At 48.7% G+C, this 16016-nt stretch overlaps 1 protein-coding gene across 1 annotated transcript in view; it reads left to right on the forward strand.

Annotated features, from left to right (window-relative positions):
* The window catches only part of ncf4 (neutrophil cytosolic factor 4), a 55488-nt gene that overhangs the window by 12389 nt on the left and 27083 nt on the right, over positions 1 to 16016 (forward strand). The window contains exon 6 of the mRNA XM_065001130.1: positions 254 to 305. Coding sequence (XP_064857202.1) covers positions 254 to 305 — 52 coding nt within the window. The remainder of the gene's footprint in view (positions 1 to 253; positions 306 to 16016) is intronic.

Raw genomic sequence — 16016 nt, forward strand, 5'->3', positions numbered from 1 at the left:
GCTGTTTGGGATGTTGTCAGAGTTCCCCGTTAGGATATGTGGTAACTAAGGACATGTTATGTGCTAATTAGGGACTCTCTCAACAGGAAGTGATGTAAACTAGGACTCTCTCTATTTCCTCTTTGGACTGACCTCACTCACCGCAGGGTTTTTCACATTTTCTAAACTGTCATCTCTGACAGTACGATGAAATGTTAAAACTCCCTTTCTATTTCTCGCTCCCCCCCCTCCCCCTCTCTCCCCCTCTCTCCAGGAAGACAGTCAAAACCAACCAGACAGATGTCTTCTCCTCCCCCAGAGCTGAGGTAGGGATGCAGTACTTCTCTTTTTTCCTCTTAACCCTCTGTTTCGATCTCTCTCTCTTTATATCTCTCTATCTATCTATCTATCGAGCTGAGGTAGGCCTACAATACTGTAAAACTGTTGCTTTGGTTACGGTCTTCACGCTTACCCACACAACTCAAACCCTGTCAGGATAACGCAACATGTTACCATAACCACCACATAAACAAGCAACCATGTAACATTGTGATCAATGACAGTTAGCATGTTGTTTGAAGTAACCACAGGGTCATATGAAGGACAGCCCCTCCACACACACAACACACAATCAGGTGGGAATTACACAAAACATTGTAGATATACATCAACATACACTACTGGTCCAAAGTTTTAGAACACCTACTCATTTAAGTGTTTTTCTTTATTTGTACTATTTTCTACAGTGTAGAAGACTTTAGAGACTTTAAAACTATGAAATAACACATGGATTCAAATCCAAATCAAAATATATTTTATATTTGAGATTCTTCAATAGCCACCCTTTGCCTTGATGACAGCTTTGCACACGTCTGGCATTCTCTCAACCAGCTTCACCTGGAATGCTTTTCCAGCGGTCTTGAAGGAGTTCCCACTTATGCTGAGCACTTGTTGGCTTTTCTGACTCATCCCAAACGATCTCAATTTGTTGGAGGTCGGGGGATTATGGAGGCCAGGTTATCTGATGCAGAACTCCATCACTCTCCTTCTTGGTAAAATAGTCCTTACACAGCCTGGAGGTGTGTTGGGTCATTGTCCTGTTGAAAAACAAATGATAGTCCCTCTAAACCCAAACCAGATGGGATGGCGTATCGCTGCAGAATGCTGTGGTAAACATGCTGGTTAAGTGTGCCTTGAATTCTAAATAAATCACGGACAGTGTCACCAGCAAAGCACCCCCACACCATAACACCTCCTCCTCCATGCCTTACGGTGGGAAATAAACATGCAGAGATCATCCGTTCACCCACACCACATCTCACAAAGACACGGCGGTTGGAACCAAAAATCTCCAATTTAGACTCCAGACCAAAGGACACATTTCCACCGGTCTATTGTCTGTTGCTCGTGTTTCTTGGCCCAAGCAAGTCTCTTCTTATTATTGGTGTCCTTTAGTAGTGGTTTCTTTGCAGCAATTTGACAATGAAGGCCTTATTCACACAGTCTCCTCTGAACAGTTGATGTTGAGATGTGTCTGTTACTCATTTATTTGGGCTACCTTGTCACAACACCAGTGATTGGCTCAAACGCATTAAGAAGCAAAGAACTTCCACAAATTAACTTTTAAGAAGGTACACCTGTTAATTGAAATGGATTCCAGGTGACTACCTCATAAAGCTGGTTGAGAGAATGTCAAGAGTGTGCAAAGCTGTCATCAAGGCAAAGGGTCGGCTATTTCAAAATATATTTAGATTTGTTTAACACTTTTTTTTGGTTACAACATGATTCAATATGTGTTATTTCATAGTTTTGATGTGTTCACTATTATTTTACAAGGTAGAAAATAGTAAAAATAAAGAAAAACCCTTGAATGAGTAGGTGTTCTAAACCGTTTGACCGGTAGTGTAGATCTGTTTGGTTTCTAGCTGAAGAATTGACTAGTCTCTCTATAGATCTATTTGTGACTGGAAAGGACCTGATGGAGTCATTAACAGGGTTAAACAGAGGTTGTTTCTCCACCCCCCTGAGTCAGTGACTCCGTTGTCTCTGAGAGTGGTTTCTCATTCTGTTTTGCTCCTTTTATCCTCTACTGTCTTTCTCCTCTCTCTCTCTCCACTCTTTCCATCCATCCTCTGTCACGCTCTCTCCTCTCGCTCCCGTCATCTTTCCTTGGGAGAGGTTTGTCTGTCTTTCTTTTAGTTCCCCCTGTTCTCATTCTGGTCATGCCAGAGAGATCGAGAGGAAAAACACCATTTAAGTTCTACTGCTGTCTTAACTCGACTGGGAAGGGAGATAAGGGGTGTGTGTGAGGGTGGGGATAGGTTAGTGGGTGTGTTTGGGTGACCTTGTTTAGAGTGTGTGTGTGTGTGTCTACTCTCGAGGACCTGGTCTAAAGTGGCCGTCAGTGGTCGTTTGAAATCCTTGCAGAGAAAATGGCTTTTAGTCTTTACACACAATCTCTGTTACAATAGTTAACCCCTCCCCACACACAGACACACAGATTCCATAATGTCAGGAAAGACCGTTATGACAGCGGGAGGATGACTCTCCTCTGGACTGTAGGTTATATACAGCCAGGTCACACAAGATCCACTGCCAAATTAAAGAAAAAAGATGACTTCAAAGCTGTCCACTAGGGGCAACGGTGAGCGCTATTACCATCAAGTTGTCTTGGGTTATGCTATGGCGTTGTGGGCGGGGATGGCGGACGGGCGGCTCCGAGGGTCACGTGTTCAATCCCAGTGATAGGACCTTTTTATTTATTTTAGTTTTAACCCCTTAACCCTTAACCCTATCCTTTAACCATTGGGAATTATTGCCTAAACTTAACTTTCAAAATTTGACATTTATGGACAAGGGTTTGGATGTCTACAGTAAGACTGTGAGAGCTTGTTGTTTAAATAAGGTGTGTGTGTGTGTGTGTGTGTGTGTGTGTGTGTCGTATCACTCAGTTTTAAAGCTTCACTAACCACAGTTAAAGGAGACCAGTACTTTAGCTTGGGACATGGGCAAACATACTGCATCTCTCACACACATATTCTCTCCACTCCCCTCTGTCACACACACACACACACACACACACACACACACACACACACACACACACACACACACATTCATTCTCCCCTCCTCTCTCTGTCACACACACTCATTCCCCCCTCCCCTTCCTGTCACACACAGTACAGAGAACCGTAAACTCACAGTCCTCTCTGCCCACACCATAGTTATTATAGTTTATCCATCCCTCTCAGCACTGTGTGTGTGTGTGGTTGAGTGCTTCAGACTGTTATCTGCGTTTGGTCATGTGAACTGAAGTGTCCATTAGATGTAATGTAAACTATGGTCAATGACCCGACGTGGAGATGGATGGCACTAATCACACATTTGACTTGTGTTGTCCAGTTTAGCGTTAGCGCTACAGGCAATGAGCCATAGGGATGCGCTAGCTAATGTTAGCGTTGTTACCCAGTCGAGGCGATGGGCCATAGATGCACTAGTAGCTAGCGTTAGCTAAGCCAGTCGTAGTCAGAGTAAGAAGGTGAGAAAGTGGTGAGGTTTGTCTTTTGTCTTTGACAGTGCAAAAGATGACAGAGGGAGAGAGTTGTGTTCAGGTGTAGTCATGTCTTGATGTCTTGAATGAAGTTTCATTTTTGGCAGAATGCCTCTAGATTTGGTTGCTGTGTCAATGGCACAGTTTGGTTATTAACTATTTAAGTGGGGACAGGACACACACACACACACACACACACACACACACACACACACACACACACCAACCAGCCGCTCAGGTGCCCTCCTCCTTAAGGGCACCATTTATATCCTCCCATGATCCTTCACTTCACCCAAGCCAACCATGAAGTGGGTCATCCAATTAAGACAAAACAGAAAAACTCCCTCCCTATTGGCTAGCTGTGTTAAACGAGCTGAATGCATTCATTAAGTTATGGGTCGTTAAGAGTGTAATTGGAACGTGTGACTCCTCCCATTGGTGAGGTGACCCTAGGGCCATAGCTATATTGTTAGATCAGGTTTTAATCAGTCCCTCCTGTTCTCCATGTGTCTATATCTAGACTAGGTGCACTACTTTAGACCAGGGCCCATAAGGCAGGTCTATATGTGTCTATAGTTAGATTAGATGCACTACTTTAGACCAGGGCCCATAAGGCAGGTCTATATGTGTCTATAGTTAGATTAGATGCACTACTTTAGACCAGGTCCCATAAGGCACCCTAGATCTCCATGACTCTATAGTTAGACCACTAGGTATGGTCTGACACTATCCCCCTGTCTCCTTAACCCTAGAGCCATGACTCTATAGTTAGACCACAAGGTCTAGTCTGACACTATCCCCCTGGCTCCTGGCTCCTTAACCCTAGAGCCATGACTATAGTTAGACCACTAGGTCTAGTCTGACACTACCCCCCTGGCTCCTTAACCCTAGAGCCATGACTCTATAGTTGGACCACTAGGTCTAGTCTGACACTACCCCCCTGGCTCCTTAACCCTAGAGCCATGACTCTATAGTTGGACCACTAGGTCTAGTCTGACACTATCCCCCTGGCCCCTTAACCCTAGAGCCATGACTCTATAGTTAGACCACTAGGTCTAGTCTGACACTATCCCCCTGGCTCCTGGCTCCTTAACCCTAGAGCCATGACTCTATAGTTAACCCTAGAGCCACTATCCCCCTGACTCTAAGTTAGAGCCATGACTATAGTTGGACCACTAGGTCTAGTCTGACACTATCCCCCTGTCTCCTTAACCCTAGAGCCATGACTCTATAGTTGGACCACTAGGTCTAGTCTGACACTATCCCCCTGTCTCCTTAACCCTAGAGCCATGACTCTATAGTTAGACCACTAGGTCTAGTCTGACACTATCCCCTGTCTCCTTAACCCTAGAGCCATGACTCTATAGTTAGACCACTAGGTCTAGTCTGACACTATCCCCCTGTCTCCTTAACCCTAGAGCCATGACTCTAGGTATAGTTGAGACTATCCCCCTGTCTCCTTAACCAACCACTAGGACCACTAGGTCTAGTCTGACACTATCTAGTCTGACACTATCCCCCTGGCTCCTGGCTCCTTAACCCTAGAGCCATGACTCTATAGTTAGACCACTAGGTCTAGTCTGACACTATCCCCCTGGCTCCTTAACCCTAGAGCCATGACTCTATAGTTAGACCACTAGGTCTAGTCTGACACTATCCCCCTGGCTCCTTAACCCTAGAGCCATGACTCTATAGTTAGACCACTAGGTCTAGTCTGACACTATCCCCCTGTCTCCTTAACCCTAGAGCCATAACTCTATAGTTGGACCACTAGGTATGGTCTGACACTATCCCCCTGTCTCCTTAACCCTAGAGCCATGACTCTATAGTTAGACCACTAGGTCTAGTCTGACACTATCCCCCTGTCTCCTTAACCCTAGAGCCATGACTCTATAGTTAGACCACTAGGTCTAGTCTGACACTAACCCACTGTCTCCTTAACCCTAGAGCCATGACTCTATAGTTGGACCACTAGGTCTAGTCTGACACTATCCCCCTGGCTCCTTAACCCTAGAGCCATGACTCTATAGTTGGACCACTAGGTCTAGTCTGACACTATCCCCCTGGCTCCTTAACCCTAGAGCCATGACTCTATAGTTGGACCACTAGGTCTAGTCTGACACTATCCCCCTGTCTCCTTAACCCTAGAGCCATGACTCTATAGTTGGACCACTAGGTCTAGTCTGACACTATCCCCCTGTCTCCTTAACCCTAGAGCCATGACTCTATAGTTAGACCACTAGGTCTAGTCTGACACTATCCCCCTGTCTCCTTAACCCTAGAGCCATGACTCTATAGTTGGACCACTAGGTCTAGTCTGACACTATCCCCCTGGCTCCTTAACCCTAGAGCCATGACTCTATAGTTGGACCACTAGGTCTAGTCTGACACTATCCCCCTGGCTCCTGGCTCCTTAACCCTAGAGCCATGACTCTATAGTTAGACCACTAGGTCTAGTCTGACACTATCCCCCTGTCTCCTTAACCCTAGAGCCATGACTCTATAGTTAGACCACTAGGTCTAGTCTGACACTATCCCCTGTCTCCTTAACCCTAGAGCCATGACTCTATAGTTAGACCACTAGGTCTAGTCTGACACTATCCCCCTGTCTCCTTAACCCTAGAGCCATGACTCTATAGTTGGACCACTAGGTCTAGTCTGACACTATCCCCCTGTCTCCTTAACCCTAGAGCCATGACTCTATAGTTGGACCACTAGGTCTAGTCTGACACTATCCCCCTGTCTCCTTAACCCTAGAGCCATGACTCTATAGTTAGACCACTAGGTCTAGTCTGACACTATCCCCTGTCTCCTTAACCCTAGAGCCATGACTCTATAGTTAGACCACTAGGTCTAGTCTGACACTATCCCCCTGTCTCCTTAACCCTAGAGCCATGACTCTATAGTTGGACCACTAGGTCTAGTCTGACACTATCCCCCTGGCTCCTTAACCCTAGAGCCATGACTCTATAGTTGGACCACTAGGTCTAGTCTGACACTATCCCCCTGGCTCCTTAACCCTAGAGCCATGACTCTATAGTTGGACCACTAGGTCTAGTCTGACACTATCCCCTGTCTCCTTAACCCTAGAGCCATGACTCTATAGTTGGACCACTAGGTCTAGTCTGACACTATCCCCCCCTGTCTCCTTAACCCTAGAGCCATGACTCTATAGTTAGACCACTAGGTCTAGTCTGACACTATCCCCCTGTCTCCTTAACCCTAGAGCCATGACTCTATAGTTGGACCACTAGGTCTAGTCTGACACTATCCCCCCTTAACCCTAGAGCCTCCTTAACCCTAGAGCCATGACTCTATAGTTAGACCACTAGGTCTAGTCTGACACTATCCCCCTGTCTCCTTAACCCTAGAGCCATGACTCTATAGTTGGACCACTAGGTCTAGTCTGACACTATCCCCCTGTCTCCTTAACCCTAGAGCCATGACTCTATAGTTGGACCACTAGGTCTAGTCTGACACTATCCCCCTGGCTCCTTAACCCTAGAGCCCTGACTCTATAGTTGGACCACTAGGTCTAGTCTGACACTATCCCCTGTCTCCTTAACCCTAGAGCCATGACTCTATAGTTAGACCACTAGGTCTAGTCTGACACTATCCCCCTGTCTCCTTAACCCTAGAGCCATGACTCTATAGTTAGACCACTAGGTCTAGTCTGACACTATCCCCCTGTCTCCTTAACCCTAGAGCCATGACTCTATAGTTAGACCACTAGGTCTAGTCTGACACTATCCCCTGTCTCCTTAACCCTAGAGCCATGACTCTATAGTTAGACCACTAGGTCTAGTCTGACACTATCCCCCTGTCTCCTTAACCCTAGAGCCATGACTCTATAGTTGGACCACTAGGTCTAGTCTGACACTATCCCCTGTCTCCTTAACCCTAGAGCCATGACTCTATAGTTAGACCACTAGGTCTAGTCTGACACTATCCCCTGTCTCCTTAACCCTAGAGCCATGACTGTCAAAGTCAAATGGACGGAGGGCCAAATAAAAAAATCAGCTACAAGACGAGGGCCGGACTGTTCAGAGTTCATTGAAACTTTTTAAATGACCATATAGTCTAGTGAACCTAATTGAACCTACTGAAAACCTAACAAATATATTACAATATGATCAGATAAATAAAGCAATATTTTCTTATGGCTCTGTCAGTAATCTTTAATTTTCAACAGACACAAAAGACAAATTTCCTTTATATAAATATCCCCATAACATGAACATTAAATAGAAACCTAGAGTATTCAAGGCACCATCAGTAGACTATATTTTCTATTTTAGCAAAAGTGGGCTAAATTTACTTCAAAGAAAAAAACAATAATAGCAATTTTCTATCATCCACTCAACTGAAATATTTTTAAAATATAATTGGATTGAAATACAAAAAAATAAAGTGCTGATCTATTAATCAAAACAACCTTTGTTTAAGGAGAGCCATGACAGTGAAAACAAATATTAAATTTTAACTTTTAAACTTGAACTGAGTAAAACTCTAAATATGTGATTGCACAGTAATGTTCACTTGTTTGAGGTTGAGGGTGATACTTGGTGGTGTCCCATCTTTTCCACAAGTTCATCAATGTTCGGGTAAGGCTCTGAGCCTCAGAATTGAGTGGAGGTGTTCACAGTAAGTCGACACTTCTGTGTGATGTTTTGTTCAGGCCATGAAAGAAAACAGTTGTTCACACACTGGTAATAGAGTGCTGCCAAACATAGACAACGTTTGAGCAGCCTGGATGCGCAGCTGGACACTATGTGCCCCCTGCAGCTCATATTTTGCCCTCAGTGCATCATTGCATTGAGGTCTCAACTCCATTTGGAGGTTTGTGGTGACCACTCAACAGCAAATGGGTTCCGAGCAGTTCCAACCTGCTTTTTTGTGCTATCCGGGTCGAAAGTCTGGCTACCTATTTTATCAGCCAATCCCCCTGGCTCCTAACCCTAGAGCCATGACCTATAGTTGGACCACTGTGTGCTCGGGAACGCACTGGTAGAGAGCCACTATGGTCTGGCAGTCTGAAAGTGGCTCAAATTTTCTTTCCCCTGACACTATCCCCTGTCTCCAGTTTGGTTTTAAAACTGTACTGTACATATCAGCTGACATGATCCCCTGATCCCTTAACCCTGCAGCTGCAAGTTTATTGCATTCAGATGACCACTAGAGCCAGGCCATTTAGTCTGAAACATTTCTGTCTCCTAACCATAGAGGAGTTGTGTTGTGTCTTTCCCTTTGCTAAGAACAGACAAATCTCCCCTGAAACATCTTTGAAGCACCAGAGCCCTGGCTTAGCCATCTCTGTGTGATAAGGCAAATCACCATGCTCCGTTTCTAACTCCGTCAGAAATGCCATGACCTTTGGCTCTAAAGTTACCACTAGGTCTAGTCTGATGACTCATCCCATGCTCCATTTTCAGAGCCTTGACCGCACCCGTAACCCTAGAGCCATGACTCTATCCCTAGGTCTAGTCAACGCTATCCCCTGGGCTCCTCCTGGTGTAGATACAATGATAAGCTGTCAGCTCACCTATCCCCTGTCTCCTTAACCCTTAGAGCATCTTTTGGACCCTAGGTCTTCGCCATCCCCCTGTCTCCTTAACCCAGTCCGCTCCTGTGTCCACACATCGCAGGTGCTAGTTGGACCGGTCTGTCAAACCCACCTGTTTCCTTAAGGCCTCCATCTCATTTAGACCACTATACAAATCATCTAGTTGTGCCATCTGACACTAGCCAAAAACCCCTGTCTAAGGTTGGAGCCATGACGGATGAAAATTGACAACTGGGCAATGTCAGAAATAGTCTGCACTATCCCCCAAGGAATAGAGCAATCTGCTCTTTTAGATTGTTGGACCACTAGGTCTAGTCTGACAATGGTGTTTCTGCTCAGACTCACATTTAAAAAGAGTTGCCTTTTTTCTGGGCAAACTAGGTCTAGTCAAACTTTAATCATGCAGTTTTTGATGAAATCCCCTCCGTAAATGGCCGGGCTGACCACTAGGATCTCTTCTGACAAAATCCCCCTGGCCTTAACAGAGCCTGGCCTTGTGATTTAGCTTTTTTGACCACAGAGCCTGTCGAGATTTGAGGCCACGTTTTAATTCCTCTGCCCTTGTAACCTTAGAGCCATGACCATATTCTTGTTTTTGTCCTTAACCCTAGAGCCGTGGTCTAGTCTGACATTATATCCAACCCCACACTTTCTCCACACAGAAGACACACAGGTTTTCCAGCTACCCTGAACATATACTCCGACTCCCACCTTGTTTGAAACCCCGGTTCTCAGTATCCACCTTCCGTTTTGCCATTTTTGATGGGTATCTGAAAGTTAATTTTACTGTTGATGCTGACACTGCTGTGCCAATAAATATTGAAATGACCACAGCCTAGTCTGACACTATCCCCTGCGTCACCTGCAGGAAATCTATGGACCACTAGGTGTCTGACACTATCCCCTGTAAAAGATCTGCGGGCTGCCGGCTTGCTGGCCGGTTCTGATCAAGATCATCCACAGGGTCTAAAAACCTTCTTAACCCTAGAGCCATGGATGTGGACCACTAGGTTACTCTGACATATGTGCCCTAGAGCCATGACTCTATAGTTGGACCACTAGGTCTAGTCTGACACTATCCCCCTGGCTCCTGGCTCCTTAACCCTAGAGCCATGACTCTATAGTTGGACCACTAGGTCTAGTCTGACACTATCCCCCTGGCTCCTTAACCCTAGAGCCATGACTCTATAGTTAGACCACTAGGTCTAGTCTGACACTATCCCCCTGTCTCCTTAACCCTAGAGCCATGACTCTATAGTTAGACCACTAGGTATGGTCTGACACTATCCCCCTGTCTCCTTAACCCTAGAGCCATGACTCTATAGTTGGACCACTAGGTCTAGTCTGACACTATCCCCCTGGCTCCTTAACCCTAGAGCCATGACTCTGTAGTTGGACCACTAGGTCTAGTCTGACACTATCCCCCTGTCTCCTTAACCCTAGAGCCATGACTCTATAGTTAGACCAGGTGTTAATCAGTCCTCTGGGGAAGCTGAATCTAGATCGCAGGTCTACGTGACCCTTGGGCCACATTTCTATAGTTTGATTCGGCACCCTAGACTGGCACCCTATTCCCTTGTGCACTACTTAGGACACGGGCCCATAAGGCAGGTCTATATGTGTCTATAGTTGGATTAGGTGCAAAACTTTAGACCAGGGCCCATAAGGCAGGTCTATATGTGTCTATAGTTGGATTGGGTGCACTACTTTAGACCAGGGCCCATAAGGCAGGTCTATATGTGTCTATAGTTGGATTGGGTGCACTACTTTACACCAGGGCCCATAAGGCAGGTCTATATGTGTCTATAGTTGGATTGGGTGCACTACTTTACACCAGGGTCCATAAGGCAGGTCTATATGTGTCTATAGTTGGATTAGGTGCACTACTTTAGACCAGGGCCCATAAGGCAGGTCTATATGTGTCTATAGTTGGATTAGGTGCACTACTTTAGACCAGGGCCCATAAGGCAGGTCTATATGTGTCTATAGTTGGATTGGGTGCACTACTTTAGACCAGGGCCCATAAGGCAGGTCTATATGTGATACACTGACAGCACTTTTGTCAACCCCCTAAAAACACTTCACAAGTTCAGGTCTCTGTCGTCCTTGACTCTGTCTGACCAGAAATACCAGGCCTGGATAGTAACTCCATAGGAGATGGAGGGAGATGAGACCTGAAGAAGGAAGAGGTTGAGTTGAGAGTTGATTGGGGTGTGGGGGAGGGGTTGGTGGGTGGATGGATGTGGGCGAGGGGTTGGTTGGTGGGTGGATGTGGGTGGATGGGGTTGGTTGGTTGGTGGGTGGGTTGGTGTGGGCGAGGGGTTGGTTGGTGGGTGGGTGTGGGGAGGGGTTGGTTGGTGCGTGTGGGGGAGGGGTTGGTTGGTGGGTGGATGGATGTGGGCGAGGAGTTGGTTGGTGCGTGTGGGGGAGGGGTTGTTTGGTGGGTGGATGTGGGCGAGGGGTTGGTTGTTTGGTGGGTGGGTTGGTGTGGGGGAGGGGTTGGTTGGTGGGTGGGTGTGGGGGAGGGGTTGGTTGTTTGGTGGGTGGGTTGGTGTGGGCGAGGGGTTGGTTGGTGCGTGTGGGCGAGGGGTTGGTTGGTGCGTGTGGGGGGGGAGGGGTTGGTTGGTGTGGGGGGGGGCGGATTGGTTGGTTGAGGGATGGTGTGTGTGTGTGTGTGTGTGTGTGGGGGGGGGGGGTCTTTTTGAATTGTGACAGGTATGGACTTGGATGAACCAGGTGTGTGTGCCGTGCCCGTATGCCTCATCATCATCATTCTCATCAAAGTAAAACCCACACACACTCATTCGAAATCTCACTGTGTGTGTGTTTCACAGTGTATCACACACTCACCTTTTCTGATCTTCTCTGCTAAATATAGATCCCCAATCACACTCTACAGTCAGCTCCTGTGTTAATGTTAATAGCAGATAATATCATCTCTCTGTAATTCATCTGTGTGTGGTACACTGTTCCACACTGATTTACACAGAGATTGATGAATAGATAATGGAGGGAGAGAGGGGGGAAGGGGTGAGAGAGATGAGGGGGAAGGGGTGAGAGAGAGAGAGAGAGGGGGAAGGGGAAGGGATGAGAGAGGGAGGGGGGGAAGGGGTGAGAGAGATGAGAGAGAGAGGAGAGGGGGAAGGGGTGTGAGAGATGAGAGAGGGGAAGGGGTGAGAGAGATGAGAGAGAGAGGGGGAAGGGGTGAGAGAGATGAGAGAGAGAGGGGGAAGGGGTGAGAGAGATGAGAGAGAGAGGGGGAAGGGGTGAGAGAGACGGAGAGAGAGGGGGAAGGGGTGAGAGAGACGGAGAGAGAGGGGGAAGGGGTGAGAGAGACGGAGAGAGTGGGGGGGAAGGGGTGAGAGAGACTGAGAGAGAGAGGGGGAAGGGGTGAGAGAGACGGAGAGAGGGGGAAGGGGTGAGAGAGACTGAGAGAGAGGGGGAAGGGGTGAGAGAGATGGAGAGAGGGGGGAAGGGGTGAGAGAGACGGAGAGAGGGGGAAGGGGTGAGAGACGGAGAGAGGGGGAAGGGGTGAGAGACGGAGAGAGAGGGGGAAGGGGTGAGAGAGACGGAGAGAGGGGGGAAGGGGAGAGAGACGGAGAGAGGGGGGAAGGGGTGAGAGAGACGGAGAGAGAGGGGGAAGGGGTGAGAGAGACGGAGAGAGGGGGAAGGGGTGAGAGAGACGGAGAGAGGGGGGAAGGGGGAAGGGGTGAGAGACGGAGAGAGGGGGAAGGGGTGAGAGACGGAGAGAGGGGGGGAAGGGGTGAGAGACGGAGAGAGAGGGGGAAGGGGTGAGAGAGACGGAGAGAGGGGGAAGGGGTGAGAGAGACGGAGAGAGGGGGAAGGGGTGAGAGAGACCGAGAGAGAGGGGGAAGGGGTGAGAGAGACGGAGAGAGAGGGGGAAGGGGTGAGAGAGACGGAGAGAGAGGGGGAAGGGGTGAGAGAGATGAGAGAGGGGGAAGGGGTGAGAGAGATGAGAGAGAGGGGGAAGGGGTGAGAGAGATGATGAGAGAGAGGGGGAAGGGGTGAGAGAGATGAGAGAGAGAGGGGGAAGGGGTGAGAGAGATGAGAGAGAGAGGGGGAAGGGGTGAGAGAGATGAGAGAGAGAGGGGGAAGGGGTGAGAGAGATGAGAGAGAGAGGGGGAAGGGGTGAGAGAGATGAGAGAGAGAGGGGGAAGGGGTGAGAGAGATGAGAGAGAGAGGGGGGAGGTGAGAGAGATGAGAGAGAGAGGGGGAAGGGGTGAGAGAGATGAGAGAGAGGGGGAAGGGGTGAGAGAGATGAGAGAGAGAGAGGGGGAAGGGGTGAGAGAGATGAGAGAGAGGAGGGGGAAGGGGGTGAGAGAGATGAGAGAGAGGGGGGGAAGGGGTGAGAGAGATGAGAGAGAGAGGGGGAAGGGGTGAGAGAGATGAGAGAGAGAGGGGGAAGGGGTGAGAGATGAGAGAGAGAGGGGGAAGGGGTGAGAGATGGAGAGAGTGGGGGAAGGGGTGAGAGAGACGGAGAGAGGGGGAAGGGGTGAGAGAGACGGAGAGAGGGGGGAAGGGGTGAGAGACGGAGAGAGTGGGGGAAGGGGTGAGAGAGACGGAGAGAGAGGGGGAAGGGGTGAGAGAGACGGAGAGAGGGGGAAAGGGGTGAGAGACGGAGAGAGGGGGAAGGGGTGAGAGAGACGGAGAGAGAGGGGGAAGGGGTGAGAGACGGAGAGAGGGGGAAGGGGTGAGAGAGAGAGAGAGGGGAAGGGGTGAGAGAGACGGGGAGAGGGGGAAGGGGTGAGAGACGGGAGAGAGGGGGGAAGGGGTGAGAGAGACGGAGAGAGAGGGGGAAGGGGTGAGAGAGACGGAGAGAGAGGGGGAAGGGGTGAGAGAGACGGAGAGAGAGGGGGAAGGGGTGAGAGAGATGGAGAGAGAGGGGGAAGGGGTGAGAGATGGAGAGAGAGTGGGAAGGGGTGAGAGAGATGGAGAGAGAGTGGGAAGGGGTGAGAGAGATGAGAGAGAGGGGGAAGGGGTGAGAGAGATGAGAGAGAGGGGGAAGTTGTGAGAGAGATGGAGAGAGAGGGAAGGGGTGAGAGAGATGGGGGAAGGGGTGAGAGATGGAGAGAGAGGGGGAAGGGGTGAGAGAGATGGAGAGAAAGGGGGAAGGGGTGAGAGAGATGGAGAGAAAGGGGGAAGGGGTGAGAGAGATGGAGAGAGAGGGGGAAGGGGTGAGAGAGATGGAGAGAGAGAGGGAAGGGGTGAGAGAGGGGGAAGGGGTGAGAGTGATGGAGAGAGTGGGGGAAGGGGTGAGAGATGGAGAGAGTGGGGGAAGGGGTGAGAGATGGAGAGAGTGGGGGAAGGGCTGACAGAGAGGGGTGAGGGAGGTAGAGGGAGAGAGGGAAGGGCTGAGAGAGATGGAGAGAGTGTGGTGAAGGGCTGACAGAGGGGCATGGGCAGAGAGAGATGGAGAGAGAGGGGGAAGGGGTGAGAGAGACGGAGAGAGGGGGGAAGGGGTGAGACAGAAAAGGGGAGCGGAAAAGATTGAATGTGTGATTTAGAAAGAGTGAGAGAGGGGAAAGATGGAGAAAGAGTAGGGATATCAAATAAAATTGTATTTGTCACATACACATGGTTAGCAGATGTTAATGCGAGTGTAGCGAAATGCTTGTGCGTCTAGTTCCGGCCATGCAGTAATATCTACCAAGCAATCTAACCTAACAATTTCACAACAACTACCTTATACACACAAGTGTAAAGGAATGAATAAGAATATGTACATAAAAATATATGAATGAGTGATGGCCGAACGGCATAGGCAAGATGCAGTAGATGGTATAGAATACAGTATATACATATGAGATGAGTAATGTAGGGTATTTAAACATTATATAAAGTGGCATTGTTTAAAGTGGCTAGTGGTATATTTATTACATCAATTTTTCCATTATTAAAGTGGCTGGAGTTGAGTCAGTATGTTGGCAGCAGCCACTCAATGTTAGTGATGGCTGTTTAATAGTCTTTGACATAGAAGCTGTTTTTCAGTCTCTCAGTCCCAGCTTTGATGCACCTGTACTGACCTCGCCTTCTGGGTGGTAGTGGTGTGAACAGGCAGTGGCTCGGGTGGTTGTTGTCCTTGATGATCTTTATGGCCTTCCTGTGACATCGGGTGGTGTAGGTGTCCTGGAAGGCAGGTAGTTTGCCCCCGGTGATGCGTTGTGCAGACCTCACTCTGGAGAGCCTTCCGGTTATGGGCAGAGCAGTTGCCGTGCCAGGTGGTGATACAGCCCGACAGGATGCTCTCCATTGTGCATCTGTAGAAGTTTGTGGGTGTTTTTGGTGACAAGCCACGCCTTCTTCACCCCGCTGTCTGTGTGGGTGGTCCATTTCAGTTTGTCTGTGATGTGTACGCCGAGGAACTTAAAACTTTCCACCCTCTCCACTACTGTCCCGTCCATGTGGATAGGGGGGTGCTCCCGCTGCTGTTTCCTGAAGTCCACGATCATCTCCTTTGTTTTGTTGTCATTGAGTGTGAGGTTATTTTCCTGACACCACACTCTGAGGGCCTTCACCTCCTCCCTATAGGCCGTCTTTTCGTTGTTGGTAATCAAGCCTACCACTGTAGTGTCGTCTACAAACTTGATGATTGAGTTGAAGGCGTGCATGGCCGCGCAGTCATGGGTGAACAGGGAGTACAGGAGAGGGCTGAGAACGCACCCTTGTGGGGCCTCACTGTTGAAGATCAGCGGGGTGGAGATGTTGTTTCCTACCCTCACCACCTGGGGGCGGCCGTCAGGAAGTTCAGGACCCAGTTGCACAGGGCGGGGTCGAGGCCCAAGTTTGTAGGATACGATGGTGTTAAATGCTGAACTGTAGTCAATGAACAGCATTCTTACATAGGTATTCCTCTTGTCCAGATGGGTTAGGGCAGTGTGCAGTGTGATGGTGATTGCGTCGTCT

The sequence above is a fragment of the Oncorhynchus nerka genome, linkage group LG15, assembly GCF_034236695.1.
Source record: "Oncorhynchus nerka isolate Pitt River linkage group LG15, Oner_Uvic_2.0, whole genome shotgun sequence".
Taxonomy (NCBI): domain Eukaryota; kingdom Metazoa; phylum Chordata; class Actinopteri; order Salmoniformes; family Salmonidae; genus Oncorhynchus; species Oncorhynchus nerka.